Source organism: Centruroides sculpturatus, unplaced genomic scaffold (assembly GCF_000671375.1).
Source record: "Centruroides sculpturatus isolate CEXI.00-Female unplaced genomic scaffold, Cexi_2.0 scaffold63, whole genome shotgun sequence".
NCBI lineage: Eukaryota > Metazoa > Arthropoda > Arachnida > Scorpiones > Buthidae > Centruroides > Centruroides sculpturatus.
Window position 1 is genome coordinate 573,505 of NW_019384640.1, and position 21,693 is coordinate 595,197.

General features: G+C 28.5%; 1 protein-coding gene across 4 annotated transcripts in view; it reads right to left on the reverse strand.

Moving 5' to 3' along the window:
• The window catches only part of LOC111625970 (dipeptidyl peptidase 4-like), a 251,743-nt gene that overhangs the window by 103,324 nt on the left and 126,726 nt on the right, over window positions 1-21,693 (reverse strand). For all 4 annotated transcript variants that reach the window (XM_023369230.1, XM_023369229.1, XM_023369231.1 and 1 more), the window contains one exon: window positions 1,154-1,323. In XM_023369230.1, the coding sequence (XP_023224998.1) occupies window positions 1,154-1,323 (170 nt within the window). The remainder of the gene's footprint in view (window positions 1-1,153; window positions 1,324-21,693) is intronic.

The following is a 21,693-nucleotide window of genomic DNA, read 5'->3' on the forward strand; positions in this document are numbered from 1 at the left end:
ATAGTTCACGAAAATAATAATTTTCGTGAACTATTATTACTTAAGTATGTAAAAATTTATTACATTTCCTGTTGTACGAGGGTTTTACCCAATTCTTGAACCGTGTCAGAGTGAATCCGTGCTATAAAAGTACCGTGTTATACGGGGGATGGTACCAATTCTCGAACCATGTTAGAGTGAATCCGTGCTATAGAAGTGCCGTGTTATACGGGGGTTATTTACTGTATTTACTGTAGTGTGTTGTGAAAATACACTTTGATTTAACCAATTTCATTGGGAAGTAAAAGATAGTATAAAACTTTTATACTTAAAGCACTCTTTTTATTGGTTTGTTTTTGTGAAATCTAACAGCTTTATTTTTTAATAAAAAGTAAAATACATCTGGATACGAGTCCAATTTTGCTTGCCATGTCCAGATGTATTTTACTTTTTATATTAAATAGTAATTCTGCCAGCCCTTTTCTACAAAGAAATATTATATTTTTAATTGTGTTGGGATTGTCACCTGTGGACATTTTAAACTGTTTTGCATATTTGTGCAGAGGCATAGCCTCTAAAGAAAAATTGTCTCTGCAATGGAAATAGTTGTTCCTGGTGATTGGACATGGCAAGTAAAATTGGACTCGTATCCAGATGTATTTTACTTTTTATTAAAAAATAAAGCTGTTAGATTTCACAAAAACAAACCAATAAAAAGAGTGCTTTAAGTATAAAAGTTTTATACTATCTTTTACTTCCCAATGAAATTGGTTAAATCAAAGTGTATTTTCACAACACACTACAGTAAATACAGTAAATAACCCCCGTATAACACGGCACTTCTATAGCACGGATTCACTCTAACATGGTTCGAGAATTGGTACCATCCCCCGTATAACACGGTACTTTTATAGCACGGATTCACTCTGACACGGTTCAAGAATTGGGTAAAACCCTCGTACAACAGGAAATGTAATAAATTTTTACATACTTAAGTAATAATAGTTCACGAAAATNCCTTCTTTTTTGGTATATGTACACATGTACTGTACCTGTACATATACCAAAAAAGTTGTAAAATTGGTATTAACAAATATTACAGATATAATATGTTCCCACATTATAAAAACAATAAACAATTATATTTTTAAAAGAAAAAAATAGAAAATATTACCTTTGGATAATGCAGACGTTGAAGCTGTGGATATATATTGCTAGGGTCTCCATAATCACCATACCAATTATAGTATAATGTTCCAACTTTGCTATCATTAAATGAGGCAAAGCAAATAGAAGATCCATCTGGTGACCACCATATTGCAGAATTACTGCCTAGGATTTCCTCTACATAAAAAAATTTTACATAAAATTTATGAACATTGTGATAATATATTAATTAAATTAATATTAAAAAAACATATTTGGTTTTTTAATATTATTTACTAATAATACTAAAAAACTTGTACTAGTAATAATATTATTTACTAGCTGTCACCCACAGCTTTGCCCGCACAGATTTTGCAAGCAAACCCCATTTATATTCAGTATTTCAACAACCATAGTAACTATTATAACACCTACTGCTGAGAATGATGAGAATTGCCAAGAATCAAATGAACTATTTTCAATTTGATCAATTTTCTGGAACGTTTACAATCGTTCTATAATCGAACCAATATGCAATAACAAATTCGAATTTAAAATGGTTCGAACATTTTTAAAATCGAAATACATAAAAATATTTATAACAATGTCTGAAATGTTATCAATTTAATACATCTAAGTACTCAATGAAAATTAAATGTAGTTGAAAAAGAATAATCACATCGAAAATAGTACAGTAGAAGCTGTTTTTCCAGTTAAGCTTTAATCCTCTCACTCTCTCCCCGCGAGGGAATTTTGAAAAATCCCTTCTTAGTGTGCATTTTTATGACGTACCCTAACTGTGTACCAAATTTCACCTCTTTAGGTTCAGCAGTTTGCTCTGGGCAATGATGAATCAGTCATTCAGTCAGTCAGTTAGTCAGGACAAGTAATTTTATATATTTAAGTTATTATTAGTAAAGTAATAAAAAAAAAAACAAAAAAATATCTCTTTCATAATTTCTCTTATATTAAAAACATGATACATCTAAAAAATATTTTAAATACTTTATATAGATTAAATTTTATTAATTCTATATTTAAAGTTGAAGTTATTTTAAACATTATCAGTACTGTATATCCATTTCAGATCACTGCTTACTTGCCTCATAATACTCAGTTTTTTTAAAATCCATTAACAAAAGTAGAATATGTTAGAATTATATTTAAAAAATTAATATAATTAATCATTTTCTTAGTTTAATTATTTTTAATAAATGTTAAAATAAATATTTTTTTCAAATAGAGTAAAGTCCCGAGAGTAAATTTACAATGCAGGGGATTCATTACCCATTATAAGAAATCACATTATTGAAACCTGCATTATCACACAATTTATGAAAGTTTAAACCTTGGCCTATAAGTTGAAAAAAAGATGTTTACCTATGATTGACATAATTTGAGGGTATTGCTTGCTTTATTTGTATGTTGTACTGGATTCTACTGTATATGAGAAAGGATCTTGAATTTAAATTTATTCATGCTATTTTAATTAAGAATATTCAAATATCTTATATATGAATATTTTTAAACAATTTAGTTAAATATTTTTCTTCAAATTTTTCACTTAACAATTATTTTTAAAATAATTGTTAAATTAATAAATGTTATTTTGAAAATAAAGAATAATAGCCAGGTTTATCTTTAATACTTTTTAAACTTAATTTAATAAATACATCATTAATCAAACTAAACTAAAACCAAATGATTAATTGCTGTATTTTAGAGTTAATTTTTTAAGATGTATAAATAATAAAGATTTATTTAATTAAAATCAGATAGAATCATACAACAAATTTTTGTTCTAATTTCTTAAATTATTATGAAATATTCAATTCCAGATATTTCTATTTGCTACTTCATTTACAGACTATTAAACTCCATATAATTTAAAATAAGTCTAATAAAATTTTACAGTCATTGCTGCTAGCCTCTATAAGAGATAAGCATAATCATGTATAGTTTTTTTTTTAAATAAATGCAATGAAGTATTTTTCTAAGTAAGGTTTATTAAAAATAGAATTTAAATTATATCACTGTTACAAAATCAATAGCTGTCATATTAATTATGTTTGATTAATAAACTAGTAAATCTAATTTTAAAAAATTAAAAGAGAGATTAAATGTTAAATAACATAAATATATACATACATATATATAATAGTGAAGTCACTCTTTACATATAACAATATATATATATACAGGGGTACCTCGGTATACGTCTGCTTTATAATACGTTCAATTCGGAATACATCCTGTTTGGACGAAACAAATTTTGCTTGGTATATGACTTTTGTTCAGTATACGACTTAATTCAATTATACATGCCATCTATGAACAAGTAGCACTATCGGTGTACTAGACCANTGCTCTGGGCAATGATGAATCAGTCATTCAGTCAGTCAGTTAGTCAGGACAAGTAATTTTATATATTTAAGTTATTATTAGTAAAGTAATAAAAAAAAAAACAAAAAAATATCTCTTTCATAATTTCTCTTATATTAAAAACATGATACATCTAAAAAATATTTTAAATACTTTATATAGATTAAATTTTATTAATTCTATATTTAAAGTTGAAGTTATTTTAAACATTATCAGTACTGTATATCCATTTCAGATCACTGCTTACTTGCCTCATAATACTCAGTTTTTTTAAAATCCATTAACAAAAGTAGAATATGTTAGAATTATATTTAAAAAATTAATATAATTAATCATTTTCTTAGTTTAATTATTTTTAATAAATGTTAAAATAAATATTTTTTTCAAATAGAGTAAAGTCCCGAGAGTAAATTTACAATGCAGGGGATTCATTACCCATTATAAGAAATCACATTATTGAAACCTGCATTATCACACAATTTATGAAAGTTTAAACCTTGGCCTATAAGTTGAAAAAAAGATGTTTACCTATGATTGACATAATTTGAGGGTATTGCTTGCTTTATTTGTATGTTGTACTGGATTCTACTGTATATGAGAAAGGATCTTGAATTTAAATTTATTCATGCTATTTTAATTAAGAATATTCAAATATCTTATATATGAATATTTTTAAACAATTTAGTTAAATATTTTTCTTCAAATTTTTCACTTAACAATTATTTTTAAAATAATTGTTAAATTAATAAATGTTATTTTGAAAATAAAGAATAATAGCCAGGTTTATCTTTAATACTTTTTAAACTTAATTTAATAAATACATCATTAATCAAACTAAACTAAAACCAAATGATTAATTGCTGTATTTTAGAGTTAATTTTTTAAGATGTATAAATAATAAAGATTTATTTAATTAAAATCAGATAGAATCATACAACAAATTTTTGTTCTAATTTCTTAAATTATTATGAAATATTCAATTCCAGATATTTCTATTTGCTACTTCATTTACAGACTATTAAACTCCATATAATTTAAAATAAGTCTAATAAAATTTTACAGTCATTGCTGCTAGCCTCTATAAGAGATAAGCATAATCATGTATAGTTTTTTTTTTAAATAAATGCAATGAAGTATTTTTCTAAGTAAGGTTTATTAAAAATAGAATTTAAATTATATCACTGTTACAAAATCAATAGCTGTCATATTAATTATGTTTGATTAATAAACTAGTAAATCTAATTTTAAAAAATTAAAAGAGAGATTAAATGTTAAATAACATAAATATATACATACATATATATAATAGTGAAGTCACTCTTTACATATAACAATATATATATATACAGGGGTACCTCGGTATACGTCTGCTTTATAATACGTTCAATTCGGAATACATCCTGTTTGGACGAAACAAATTTTGCTTGGTATATGACTTTTGTTCAGTATACGACTTAATTCAATTATACATGCCATCTATGAACAAGTAGCACTATCAGTGTACTAGACCAGACTAGACGTTCGCTGTGCCACAGTTTATAACTTTGTTAAATTTCTTTTAATTTGTAAGTAAAATGTTATTATTTTTATTAATCATGAATTGCAAAAAGGCAACAGAAAAATAAAAAAGTGACTAAAATCACAATGGAACTGAAAAAAGAGATAGTTGAGAAATATGACGGTGGCATGCATGTTCAAGATTTAACTGTTGCATACTGTATTCCGAGAATGACGATATCAACAATCGTGGAAAATAAAGACATTATTAAATCTGCTAACGTTGCAAAAGGAGTTAAATCAATTTTTAAACATAGATCGAAGACATTAGATCATGTTGAGAAATTGCTTTTGCTTTGGAATACTGAAAAACAGTGTGCTGGCGACAGCATATCAGAAGCAATTATTTGTGAGAAAGCTAAAAAGATGCATGCTGATCTCATGAAAAATCAAGCAGGAACTAGCCAAGAAAGCGAGGTGTTTAAAGCCAGATATTTTTTTTTACATGAGAACGGATTAATCATTTTTTCATTACTTCTTACGGGAAAGGTTGGTTCGGTATACGTCCTATTCAGTATAAATCCAAACACCAGGAACAAATTAAGGTCGTATACCGAGGTTCCACTGTATATATATATATATATATATATATATACAGTGGGTGATCAGTTAACGAACAGCTCGGATAACAAACACTTTCATGAAAGATTTTTATGTTCAAACAATAAACACATGATCGGATAACGAACACCCCATAGAACAAATACAAGAAGAAGCGATGTAAAATAATGAATACCGATTGGTCTTCCCTTGTCTTCGGGCAACAATTCAAAACCTTTCGGAGTGTGGGAGACGTCGACATCGATGCTCAAGCTGATATATACCGATTGAATAGTATTCCTCCGAACTTTCAAACTCTCCCTTGTAATTCCAGCCTTTTATTTTTCTGACAAAATAATTCTTTTTTGTATTCGCGAGACTGTCGAGTAGGCACTCGTTAAGTTTTGTGTCTGTTTTTCTTTTTGAAAGGTCAGAGTATAATAGCAAAGGTAGAGAGTGGGCAAAAGATGCCTAATGTTTCTGGGCAGTATGGCTTGAACAGGTCTACAGTAGGCCGTAGTTAAATCTTATCTAAGAAAGATACTGTATTATCAAGAAGACTCAAGCAGCTAAAGGAGTAACAAAAATCACATCTGAGATATAAAGAACATCGAAGAGTTCATAATGGAATCCGAAACGGATCTGACGACAGAAGAACGCCAAGAACTCTTGAATGAAGAACACCAAGAAACTCGGCGAGATATGTTTTCTTCTGAAAAAGAGGATTAATGCTGATATCTGTTATTAAAGACCTTTTATAGTAGTAGGAAGATGTCAAAATAATGATCATAGAATGACATTCAAACCAGGTTGAGGATTGGGGATTTCTACAGTTGCAATGCTATTAATAACTACTTAAGAAAAATCCTGAAGAGAGAAAAGCAATCGACATTAGACAGATTATTTAACCCTTTCAAATGGATAAAAAATGACTAATAAAAATGCAAGACTGTGTATGTATGTATTTTTATTATTACATATAAATAAACGTAGTAAGAAAGTATATATTTTTTATTTTTGGGAGTCTCCGGAACGAATTAATTAAATTCCCATTAAAACCTATGGTAAATCAATAATCGGTTAACGAACAATTCGGATAGCGAAAAGTCTTGAAACAGATTATGTTCATTAAATTAACCGATCACCCATTGTATATATTATTATTATTATTATATGTAAAGAGTGATTTCACTATTGCATTGAAATATCACAAATAAATATTTTGTTATTTTAGTCTAATTTATAACACAAAAAAATAAAAAACAATTACTGTATCATATTATTGGGAATGAACTTGATATCTACTTATGAAGTAAAAATTATTAAAATTTTATAAAATAGCTAAGTTTTAAATACAGTAATACCTCAACTTATGCTACCCCGACTTATGCGAACCCGGAGTTACGCAATTTTCAAATCTCGTCGATTCGTCTTTTGTTTGAGCGCCATGCAACTCTTGATTACTCACTCCCCCCACATTATTGTTCAGCTTACATGTTCGGACGTGTCGTGCCAAATCGACACATAGCTACAATTTATTTTGTGTTATTTATTTCTGTGTTTGTTATATCTACGGAGACGTGAGAGACTCTATATGGTGATTTCTTGTAACCGTGAACGAATCAAAAGACGAGATAAGATTAACGAGAACATTTATTAGCTTACATACATCCAACTTAAAGTTTACACAAATTGCGAAATTATACCCTGTCTTATGCGAATTCGACTTATGCAGTTATCACTCGGTCCCACCTATCGCGTAAGTTCGGGGTATTACTGTATTTAATTGCAGATGTAATTTTCTGCCAAGAAAAATTTTTTCAAATCATTTAGATAATAATCATGTAATATCAATGAATGTCAATTCATGTTCTTATTATTTACACTATTTTGTTATTAGATTTCATAAAAATTTATTTATCAAGACTGAAGATCAACAATTAAATGATTACTAGGAATTTACAAGTTTTATTGTATTGTAATAGAATTGAGATACAGTGTTTCATTTTTGTAATTAAAAACTTTTTAATTAACATTAGAACATATAAATTATCTTTCACTCCATCTAGCCCACAGGTTCTCAAACTTATTTCGACTATCGCCCACTTTGAGATTAAAAAAAAAATCTAGTGCCCCCATATTTTTTAACTTACACAACAGATGATAATGTAAAAAGGTATCTTAAACACAGTTATTGCAAATATAATGTTTGAACATGCATTATTATATGGATAGGATAGATAGACAGAGTTTAGGAAGGAAACTTCACTGTACCTAAATTGTCTGATATTTTTTCCTTAATTTGAAAATCAAACTAATCATTATTAATAGTATTTTAAATTGTATTTGTATTTTTTCAATCATTTCTCTTAAAAATTCATATTGACAACAAATTAATAAAAACATATTACAAAATCTTTATTATGAATAGAAATGGAAAACAAATTTTGTTTTTTATTTGCTATTTTATCATACTATTAAATACATGAATATAAAAGATCTAAAAACTAATAATGCCAATTTACCACATATTCATAACTATTTTGTCTCGTAGCTGGTTCGATGGAGTTAAAAAAAACATGGCTCTGAATCACAGGTTCTTGATATGGGTGCATGCACCTAAGGGGCAAGACATCGTTTCTGAGGGATAATTTCTTATTTTTTTTTACTTCAATTAATGAACAAAATAAACAAAAGTTCAATTAAAGAAAATAAAACTTTGTTTTATTTTCTTTAATTGAAGTTTTAGGTCTTTCTTTTTTTCTTGCTTCTTCATTGAAAAATTAATTTTCTTAAATAAGATCTTAATAAACATACCAATATTAAACTTAAATACATAATTATATGCTTTTTCTGTCATAAATCATTAATCCGGAATATAATGAATATGACATATATAAGTTTTATTTCATAATTATTTAAGCTAATATGCATTTAAGTTAGACAAATGCACATGCAAACATAAGATAATCTTAGCTCCTAAATTAAATAAATAAATAAACACATTTTTATTGGAAATATGAGAATGCATTTATAAAACTCTGGAGATGTGGGCAGAGAAAAAAATTAAAGATCATCATTCTAAATATTCAAAATATTTTAATAAAGGTCTAGTTCAATTAATTTTATCCATCTTACTAATTCATTAATTTAGAAGCATCATACAAAGCTACTGCTTATATTCTTCAATATTAACGTATAAATTAATAATTTTATAAGTTGTTACTAATATTTTTATAGGAGTATTTTCAAATATGTTATTAATTTTATATAAATAAAATACTTTCGTACTGGAACTACACTATAAATAAAAATAAAAACCTTTAAACAATTAAACCTTTAATATTAAGATATTAAAAAATGATTTGCTGGATTGTTTAAATGTTTTGATTTTTATTTATTAATTTTATAATACTAATTTTGAAAAATGTAGCATTCTTAATAATTAAAAAGTTAAAATTATCATATTAAAATCAATAAATTATATAGACTAGTAATTCTCAAATTCAGAGATGGTTTCTATAAGAAATGAGATATTTCTAAGAGGGGGAAGTTATTTAAAAATGTTTTTAATATTAATTAGCATAAAGTTTATTATTTTTCAATACATTTTTTGCTTTTATTTCTTAGTTTTATCTAATAATCTCTACTAATAGCATGTTTCAGAACTATTAATACAATTAAACCAAACAATCTTGCCAAAATTATTGGACTACTTTTGGGCTACATTAATAATTGATTTGATTAGAAGTAGATTGTTAAGTCATCATCTCATATTAATTTTAATAATTACAGTAAATTAATTTAATTTAGAAATTTCTGGTTTGAAATGCATCTGCACAATATGCAAGAATTGTATATTGTGCAGATGCATTGCTAGTTACACTACCTGGACCACTATCTGATCATTTCTTCCAGAACTATTAATTTAGACATATAACCATACATAATTAATCCAATATTATAAAATTACAACAAATACTTTTTAATATCATATAATTCTTTACAGATAATACAGAGTGATCAAGAAAAAATTACTGTATCTTGATTTTAAAACATTAATCAATAAGCATTTACATAATATAAAAGTGAATCAAAAAGTTGTTTGAAAAGATTTAATTAAATTTTTTATTAACAAAAAACAAATTACATTGGTCATTTTCAACATAACCATCATGTTTTTCTACAAACTCTCTAAAAACAATATTCATTCTAGGTTGTTTTTATAAGTTGAATCTTTTGAATTAAGCATATTAAAAATTGTAGACTTAGCATCATTTGTTGATATAAATAAATAGCTCACAACTGGATAAAATTCAAACAAATATTTACACCCAAAATCCAGCAGCAGAAAACACTTTAACAGACAAGCATTTTTAACAACCTTAAATGGTCATCATCAGATTTTACTTATTAAATTTAATCAATGAGAATAATTAGAACAAAATTTTTAAATAAAAAAGAACATTGATGTAATTGAATGCAACAGCATGTGTAACAGATGATGTATTAGTTCAAATAAAATATTGATTATACTGTAAAGAGATGGCAGATCTCAATTAAGATACTTTGTAAAAGATTTCCAAGTAGGGCAGATGGTCTGTATATCCTTGTAATTAATTAATGGCCATTGATCTTGAAAAAATGAAAATATATAAGTTTGAAGTGGGCAAACTCCCATGTGGATGTAAGATGACAGCTTCTTTTAAGATGATCTGAACATTGTTCTGTATTGCAAAGGTAGCCTGGCAGTAAGTAGTAAGTAATCACTTTCTTACAGAAAATGCATGTTCCTTAAATCGCAAGTCAAGGGAGTGAAAAGTTTTATTCCACAAAGTTAAAATGGCTTTCCATCTATAAAACTCCTTGTGGACATCATCCATTCCACAATGTTATTCCTTTCAACTAGCCAATGTGTCTGTATGGAATTCTATCCTCTCAGCTAAAAAATGGTTAGCATTCAATAATGTAGTTGCTATTAAAGTATACAAACCCAAAGATATAGTCTTAAGAAAGAAAGTCGTATCAGGAAAGCATCTTACAATACATCAATGAAATGAATGCATGGAAATGTGCATGGGATTCTTTTTTACATAACAGTCATACGTTTAACCAATATGAAACTAGCTCACAACTTAGGGGGCAAGGATGCACAAGGCTAGCATTCCTGCCCCATCTGCACCTCAAATTTTTGCTTTTGTAAAGATCCTTAAACTTGGAACACTTCTTAGATATGTAATGAATAGTGTTGCCACCTTTTCAAAATCACTGACCTGGACAGCAGGTCAGGTTTGTTCGAACAGAAGTTCTTGACGCATGCGCAATGTCATTTAACAATGTGAAGAATAACATGCATGCCAGTTCTAAATCAGTTAAAGTTAGGGACTAGGGACTTGCTTAGGAGTAACGCAGGTAACATAAATTAAGAAAGAACAGGTACAGATAACTTAGCTCTGTTTGAGACATGCACAATCGTATATGTAAACAAAAAAAAAAGCGACAAGTTGCACGCCACATGTCGGCATAAACAGACTAATATGGCAGAATTGCAGATGAGTTTCAGTGAGTGTGAGTTCTTTTGCTGTTAAAATAGTGTAAATTTGTAAAAATATTTGCAAGAACTTTGTTTCATTGTAATTTCACAATTTCTATGAAATTCCCGGACAAAATTAATAGTTCACTTGGATAGTGAGTCAATTCCTGGACTGTCCGGGTGAAAACCAGATGGATGGTAACACTAGTAATGAATAAGTCTCCTTCACCCACAATAAAGATTAAGAACTTTCAAAAATTCATAACCAACTATACTGATACATATCACCAAACTGTAACAGATTCCAAAACCTTGATGGAACGATTTGGTAGCATCTTTTTAGTTAATGATGAATACATTACAGTGTGTGATTTAATGTTTAACAAGTCTCTATAACTATCAATCAAGATCAAACCATGCTTTTATAATCTGCAGGACTATCTGTTCAAGTATGTCCAAGATCCTCAAAAAAATCATTCTTGAAATAAGTAAGTTAATTGCACCTCATAACAAATAATGATCTAGTGTAAAGTTACAATGTAACATATTCTCTCTTAGACCATTAAAATCAATGTTTTATTCAAAAATTGCAAATATAATATTTTTGATAGTTTACAACTATCCTCTTTATGCTGATTCCATTAGAGTGGAATTGAACAAGATTTTTCATATTTAAAAAATAAGAACATAACAGGCAACATTTAAAAACAGTTACCTGTTATGTTCTTATTTTTTAAATATGAAAAATCTTGTTCAATTTTAGTCTAATGAAATCAACCTAAAGAGAATAGTTGTAAACTATCAAAAGTATTTGCAATTTTTGAAACATTATGGCTTACAGTGTTAAAACCAACATTTTAACATCATAAGAAAGAATACATTACATTAGATAAAATCATTCTAATATTCTCAAGCTAGCACCTCATATGTCACTCATCTTTCTTCATATTTGAAGGAGAGTCTTACCTGCAGGTAGGAGTGTGCCCATGGGCAGCCCAGTATCAGGCAGCATATATGAATTTATATTTTGTGACTTATCTTATGAAAACCAAATTGTTTTATATACATGATACATTGATAATGTGCTTATAATTTAGCACCAAAACCCCAACTTAAGAAAAATTTTATGAAACATTAATAATAATCTATATGGCCTCCATCATGCACAGCCAAGTTAAACAGGAAAGCCACCTGTTGGACCACTTCCTCAAAATCCTTAACTCTGCAGGAAGGACACATCTCTGCAAAGGTCTATAGAAAACATATTTACCACTCATTGTTCATCCTTTCTGAATCTTGAGACTTGTACGTTTTCAAAACTGTAGCCTTCACAGTCTTGGTCAAAAGGGCCTTCACAATTCTTCCAAGAATAAATGAGCTAGATGATATAAAATGCATTGCCACGGAGCATGGATATCCAACAATGACCAACATGATCAAGCACTTAATTACACCTTACAACTTTGGAGGCATTTGTTAAAAGTTTTGTATATCCTTTTTGTCCTTATGTCTCATCATGAAAAACTGTAGAAGGTCAAGGATCAAACCATTTACTTCTACTTGGAGTTCAGTCACATGCACTAATCAAAACTTTTTTAGTTCTCTAAATCAACTTGTCATATTAACATTTTTCTCTTAAACAGTCAAACTTGGTTAATTCAAAGTTCAAGGGAGTGCAAAATAATTCAAATTATCCAAAATTCAAATTAACCAATTTTATTGATAATTATTAAGTAATACAGATATAGTGTACTTACTTTGTTGTCACATTTTCTTGTTAAACTTAACACTGAGCAAAAAGTGAAAAACAAAAGTGAAGCTGGTCTAGACTGCAAAAAGCGAAAAGTGATTGAGAATTTTGAGTAACTAATCAACTGAATTTATAAACAAGAGAAAAAAAATCATCAGTAAAAACAAAACACTTCCCACATTTTTTAACCACTATTGCATAATTGTTACAAATATGAAAAATATGTTAAAAAGAAAATGATGTTAGGTGATAGAAATGTTTAAAAGGCATGAATTACAATAATATCATGCTAATTTTGACATATACTCTGCTGTATCTTGATTTTGTAACCATCCTAAAAATCACTAGAAACAAAGATTAGTGGGGATATGGTGATATCACACTTTCTTTTTATTCCTTTTTCTACTTCATTAATTACCTCAACTTTTCTCTCCAAAGTTAAAGAATTATTATATGATCTATGCTTTGACATGATGTAATACAATAAAAAAATGCAATGCCTACTGTTCTGTTCCAAACTACTGTACAGTAAAGGAACAGAACAGTAGGCCTACAATATGTATGTATTACACTAAACAATTACAGATAATCACTAGCACCTAAAACCTAGCACATAAGGTGACACAATAAGAATTTCAAACAATTTAGAAATTTCAAACACACTACATGTTTAACAACATGCTTTTTATCCATTGTACTGTATATAGCTTATCAGCAAACCACAAATTAGTACAAAAGGAGATAGCATGACTGCAGGAAAGGCAAGAATTCCAAGAAAATAGATATTCTGCAATGGTAAAACTAGTAATTTTCAAAATATAAGGTTAGTCCTGCTTTGAATTATCCAAAAATTACAACAAAGTTTGAATTAAATGGGTAATTTTAACATTACATATAATAGGATACTCAAGGAAAATTTTTAAAATTTGAATGAACCAAGCTCAAATTAAACAAGGTCAACTGTATTTAGACAATACAGTATATGCAATTGCAACATATAATATGAGAATGATAGTTTTCTGTTAACAAAATAATTATTTCACAATGTTAATCTTCTTAATCAATTTATATTTTTTCATGAAATGACCAAGTGAATCCATTAAATTAAAGAAAATGCTTCAAGCATCAGTAAATTGAACAAGTTGTGAACCCTAGCTCTAAGTATGTGAATCAGTAGTTCCCACTACTTGTTAAAATGCTTAGAGGTGTTTTCAATAACTTCAGTTAACACATTGCTCTGTCTGCTCTAGTATTATCTACACTCTTGCTCTGAAGATGAGTCAGTAGGTCCAAACGACAACAACACTACTTGTGGATGTAATCGGTGACTGACTCAACTGATCTTTTCAAGAGGTACAGCTCAGTAGCCTCCTCAAGAACAATATAAACTTATGTTTACAGAATCAAATTTATATAGTACTACTACTATTCATATTAATTGAATTTTTATTTACTAATATAATTAAAGTACAAATTAAAGTACTATCCTATGATTATAAAAAAATAATACAGGTAACCCCCGTATAACACGGTAGTTACGTTCCAAAAAATTGCCGTGTTATGCGAATCCGTGTTATACGAAACAAAGAACCAATACGAAAAGGAGGGTTGGGTTCCAAAAATTAAAAAACATGCTAGTATATTTTCATAATTAAGATAAATATCTTCATTAAAATTTTTTTAAGTGATACATATTAATATAAATTAAACAATGTTTTCTTCGTCATCACTAAAAACACTATTAATTAACCGAGAGCGTTTTCTTTTTGGCAAGTTATCCTTATCCTCTGAGCATTTTTCTGCATTATCTTCAGATCCATGCTTTACCTTTTGCAAAATGTATGTAATTTTAGATTGCTTGCTTCTAGTTAAAAGGTCTTTATAAATTTCCTTATATGGTGCTAAGCACTTATGAAGAATAAAGCAAGTATGGAATAAGGGAAAAACATTCGGCAACATCAGAAGCAGAAGCGTCGCGATCTGGCAACATTGAAACAAGTTTCGAGAAGGACCACGTGTATCGACAGAAGGCGAGAAGAGAAAATTTACATACTTAAGTACTAATAGTTCACGAAAATAATAATTTTCGTGAACTATTATTACTTAAGTATGTAAAAATTTATTACATTTCCTGTTGTACGAGGGTTTTACCCAATTCTAGAACCGTGTCAGAGTGAATCCTTGCTATAAAAGTACCGTGTTATACGGGGGATGGTATCAATTCTCAAACCGTGTTAGAGCGAATCCGTGCTATAGAAGTGCCGTGTTATACGGGGGTTACCTGTATATGTAAACAATTCTTGTTTTACATCAAAAGTATTTGGAAAAATAAACTTATTACTTTAAAAAGAACATAATGAAACAATATGTTTAGCATAAAACTTAAATAGATGATTTTAATTACTACAGTCTCTTTAACATTTGTTATGAAATATAATATCATTAAAAAAAGTTTTTATATGAAAATCTGTTGTATTCCATCTAAAAAAGTTCTTATTTAATACATTGTTAGTTCTATTCTATTCTCTGAAAGATAATATATTTAATTATACATATGGGCTGGAGAAATGAATTTAAGATTCACTTCCACATACAGTAGTGGCCATGGAAATTGTAGCAATTATGATATATACTAAAAAGTGTTAAATAGCTGTGTAAAGAAGCATATTTCTACTACTTTACACATCTATTTAACAAAGTAGCATAAATATGCTTTTTTGCACATCTGTTTAACAATTTTTGTTTTTATTTGTAATGATAACATGTATATAAAACAAACAATACTGTCTTTCAGCATTAAAATTATTTAATTATAGTAAAAATAGCATATGATACATATGTAGAGTAAAAATGATAATAAAAAGAACATAACATATGTAGTAGAGAGAGGAAACAAAAATAAATGCAATTTATTACATTTAAAACTGCATTGAACTTAAGTAAATTTTATTTCAAACCCTATTCTTGCCAATACTGTTAATGAGCACTGTTATAAGAATGGACATTTACTAGATACTGGTTAGCTTCATCAGATAACTTAATTACCTACAACCAGCAATAAGAATACTCACTTTAAAACAGTAAATGTTTTCTTCCATCTTCCTACCTTCAGGCTAATATTTGAAAATAGACTGTACATTTTGAAACTTACAGAGATATGCAAAGCAGCTTTGAGAACAGTAGACATCAATTTCAAGGATAATGATACTTTCTCAACTGCATGGAAAATGTGTCTCCATCCCCATTAAACCTTGATATATCCAAGGATAAAACTATTGATATATCTTATTAAAATTTGATATATCTCCACTGGAGCCTTCTCTGCCAATCAACAAGTGGTTACATCTTTGAACCTGTTTGTTCCAAAACATGCAGTTCTATTTTTTAACATTAGCCTAAAGATGCCCATTTAAGATGGAAGAAAACATGCTGTTTTAAATTGAATGTTCTTATTGTTGGTTTTAGATTATTGAGTTAGTTGTCTTATGTTACAAGAACTTGTCATTCACAGATATGGAAGCAAAAAACAAGGGGTTTACAGTGTAAACAGATATCTGAAACATAACATGAAATTATTTCTTGTTGAATGGGATCCCAATACTTCATAAGATACATACAGTCTTAATAATAGTTTTGCAGTGCTTCAGCATAGAGTGAATAAATTTCTTCAACCCCTCTATATTCTATATCAGTGTTTCTCAACCGGGCGATATCGCCCCCATGTGGGCGATTTTCCATGTTGAGGGGGTGATTAGTAACAATTTATATTTTGGGGGTGAAAAACAATTATCTGGGCGATATAGTAAAACATTATATTAAGAATAATTAGATATTTTATTCGTTATATTGTACAATAATAAACAAATAACATTATACTAGTCACAAGTCTATTCAATGCAGTACAAATTTGGTGTTAGCCTTGGCCCTCAGCATTGGAATTTTGAAGTAAAGGGGGTGATACTATGTAATGGTTTTATTGAAGGGGGCGATACTATGTTGAAGGGGGGCGACGATTCGTTATAGGTTGAAAAACACTGTTCTATATCAAGCTTATGATATCAAATTCTTCTAATATACTCCTACTGTTTATTTTCAGCCCTCCCTCTGCAATTTTTGTGCCCAAAATATGCCAATAAGGTTGAGATTAAAACTGTTACCTGGCCAGCTTAGACATTTGATCAGGGCCTCTTGTAGAAATTTTTTTACCTAAACAACAATTTGTGTATCAGTTTAAGTGACAACAATGCCAATAAATCTTAGACAAAAAAGGACAAATTATATTAGAGTTGCCACATGTCCTACTTTTGGTAGGACAGTCCTACAAAACTATGTCTTATGTCCTAAATGAAAGCTTCATTGTCCTACTTTATATTTGTAAACAAAAAAAAATAACTTTATATTAAAAAATTAAGAGATTTTAAGATATTAAAAAGAGACAAAGAACATTCAATTAATTTCTGAACACACATATAGGACTTTTTGTGAACACAATAAAAATTTTTGTTGACAATATTTTCCTCCAACAATGAAAAATTTCATTTTACTACAAACTTTATTTTTGGTTACAGTGAGAAGTGCTATAATTGCCATTAGATTTCATTAAACTTATCAAAACAAAATTGCTTATAAATATCAATTGTAAAAGCAATTGCATAAAATTTTTTGAAAAGATACAGAATGATGTAGAACTATTGAAATGTGTAAAAAATGATAAAAAAAAAAATATAAGTTCAGACATATGAATGAACAATATACATCTGTGTATATGGCATTATATTCAATTATTGATAATAATTACCTAAATTATATAGTGTAATATTAAATTATTGTTAATTGTCACCTAAATTTATCTGAAATAAATCATTATTAATACAGGATGCTTAATTTTCTTTTATTAATCCCTTATTTTTGGTTGTCAATTTGTCCTACATTGAGCATCTCAATATGAGGCAACCATACATTATACTTTACTCACCATCTTTGCATAGCAATATGATGCAAAAGCATCCTGAAAGATACTGGATTTTTTGTCACAAAATTGTTCCTTGTTTACTGGAATTAGTTTGACAGATAAAATGTTTTTGTAGCACTCTGCATTCATGAACTCAAAGTGAAGACTGTCAATATTTTTACTGGATATGCATCCCAACATCATTTGACTTATCAGAACTTTACTTTCTGCATCAAGCACCCTGTTATAGGCCCCCACCTTTTCTATGCTTAGCATAGAGTTTGCTGTCAGATCTATGCAGATTAAATTTAGATTCTTCTGTAAACATAACAGAATCCCACATTGTCAATGATCCAGTTTGCATAACTACCCTTTACTAACCTTAAACATGCAGTCTATTTTATTACCATAATCTAACATTTTTGATCAAATTTAAAAGTTTGAGAAGAGTCTAGTCTGCATACTGTTTAACATAGATAATCCACTGTTTATGCATTTTAATTATCAGTAATGGCTTCTTATGTGGGCAATAGGCTTTTAAATCCATGTTACCCAGATGCCATCATATAATTCATGCACTTCCTTTTACATCTGCCTGCTTCCTATTCAGTTCAAACTAGCGCTGTGTTTTTGCAAGCTAGAACATTTCAGTATCTTATCTGGCATGACTTACTCACACATTTATCTCCTGATCCAGCTTTTCTTTCAATGTTTCACATTCACATCTCCTTTGTAACAAATGCATAAGTGATGACACACTCTGCACTATTTCACAAGAGTATAAACCATCAGTATTAAAAGCAATAATCAGGAACTTTTTAAACAGTGTTTCCATTTTGCTTATAAAACAACTACTTTTATGAATTTTATATCAATAAAATGATGCAACCACTGGAAACATTGCTGCATTAACTTTGTCAGCCAATAAGAAGAGTTCTCTTGTTTGATGTGATAAAAGATATAATCTTTATGGTTTCTTGCAGATTTTCAGCAAATAAAATTTTCAAAAAATACACACATTTTTATAAAATTTTACAGGTGACACAATTTCAATGGCCATTACTATATAATTTCTATTATTATTTTTTTAAATATTGTATAACAACATTATAAAACAGTTAACATTTGCATTTTATATTTCTAGGACATTCAATTGTTCTTTTATGATATTAATATAATCCAGTGTTTCTCAACCTCTAACGAAACGTCGCCCCCTTCAATAAAACCGTTACCTATTATCGCCCCCTTCACTTCAAAATTCCGATGCCGAGGGACAAGGCTAACGCCAAATTCGTACTGCATTGAATAGACTAGTGACTAGTATAATGTTATTTGTTTAATTATTGTACAATGTAACGAATAAAATATCTAATTATTCTTAATATAATGTTTTACTATATCGCCCAGAAATTTTTTTCGCCCCCCAAAATATAAATTGTTGCTAATCGCCCCCTGAACATGGAAAAACGCCCACATGGGGGTGATATCGCCCCCGTTGAGAAACACTGATATAATCAAAAATTTTATTTAAAAAAAACATTTATACACATACAACTTTTGGATTAATTATGCATTGATTATTCTTTTAATTTCATTATTTAATAAAAATAAATGAGTCAAAAATAAACTTTATAAATATACATAGCTATAAGAAAATAAATTATTGTTATTTTTCACTAAGATTAATACATATTTGACTAAAACTTACCTGATGAAGACAAATGTTGTAAAATAATCATTAATCTTTTATGACATTCCAAATACAATGTAAAATATTAAAAATTATACAGATGTAAGTTGACAGTTTTGTTTTTTTTTTTATTCTATAAGTTATTCATTTCATATATTGTATGATCAATGGTTTTGTCAAAAATGATTTAGATTTGTTAACAAAGTATTTTTTAAAAGTCAATATTTTCTACATATTTATTAGCCTATTTGATTCGTATGTCAATTATGTTTCTTATTTTATCATTAATAATATAAATATTTAAACTTTATCCATTTACAAATCATAATTTCAGTTCTCATTTCTAATTAAATTTCACTCACTGACTTAACTATCACAGTAATACAAAATTGACAAAAATTACAAAGATAGAGCATTCTATTTTTTTATATTTCTTGAATATCATCAAAACTTACATACAATATATATATTTTTATAAATTATTTTAAAAATACTGTACTGAAGTTAATTGCAGAAATTCTTAAAAATAGGAAAGGGTGTTTGTTTAATAGCCTGACATTTCACAGTTATAGTGTATATGTCCCCATAAGCATTGTTAAAAAGTTACCCAACATCACCATAAACAAAGAGTACTTTGTCTCATTGTATCCCTCATATGAATACAACCATATTTCTGCCACTTAAGGGTTTTTTTTTTATTCAACCACATCCAAAACCGAAATTTGTACCATTTTCAAATATTGAAAGTAGCATTTCATTCTTCAAATTTAATGGCAATATCTACCTACAGCAAGGTAGTATGCTGTGGGCAGCTCATTCTTAAGTAATATGTGAAATGATCCTAAGAACTGTGGAAACTTCAATACTCCCAACATATACCCGGCACATAAAAATGTATACTAGATACCATACCTGTATGACACCCTAATTATATAGAAAAAAAACTAGATCTACAAAAGTTATTAAAGGAAATAAATAACAAGTATGGACTAAAACTTGATGTGGAACAAGAAAGCAACTTCTTACCACATTTCTTAGATATTACATTCTCCTTTCTTGAAAAGATTGTATTAGCCCAAAATATTTAGAAAACCAAACTACATCCCACTTTTCATTTCCAACACTTCACATGATCCATACCATTTCAAATTGTTTTTAATTAAGAAAGCACATATGCATTGTTCCAGTGTAATNACTGTACTGAAGTTAATTGCAGAAATTCTTAAAAATAGGAAAGGGTGTTTGTTTAATAGCCTGACATTTCACAGTTATAGTGTATATGTCCCCATAAGCATTGTTAAAAAGTTACCCAACATCACCATAAACAAAGAGTACTTTGTCTCATTGTATCCCTCATATGAATACAACCATATTTCTGCCACTTAAGGGTTTTTTTTTTATTCAACCACATCCAAAACCGAAATTTGTACCATTTTCAAATATTGAAAGTAGCATTTCATTCTTCAAATTTAATGGCAATATCTACCTACAGCAAGGTAGTATGCTGTGGGCAGCTCATTCTTAAGTAATATGTGAAATGATCCTAAGAACTGTGGAAACTTCAATACTCCCAACATATACCCGGCACATAAAAATGTATACTAGATACCATACCTGTATGACACCCTAATTATATAGAAAAAAAACTAGATCTACAAAAGTTATTAAAGGAAATAAATAACAAGTATGGACTAAAACTTGATGTGGAACAAGAAAGCAACTTCTTACCACATTTCTTAGATATTACATTCTCCTTTCTTGAAAAGATTGTATTAGCCCAAAATATTTAGAAAACCAAACTACATCCCACTTTTCATTTCCAACACTTCACATGATCCATACCATTTCAAATTGTTTTTAATTAAGAAAGCACATATGCATTGTTCCAGTGTAATAGACAGGCTTGAAGTATACTATAAATCATGAGCCTTGCATACATGCACGGCTACTACCAAAAGAAAATAGAAAATTTAATTAATAAACATGCTAAAAATAAATTTCCCATAGAATGTAAAAACTTTGTAAATGAATATAAACTTACAAGTTCCAACCAAAGCTTAAAAACCTTCACATAAAAACAGCCAAGACTAAAACACAAAACCACAAATTTTAAGAATGCAAGAACTATCTCATTAGTTTGGAAGTTATATTATGAAATATGATAA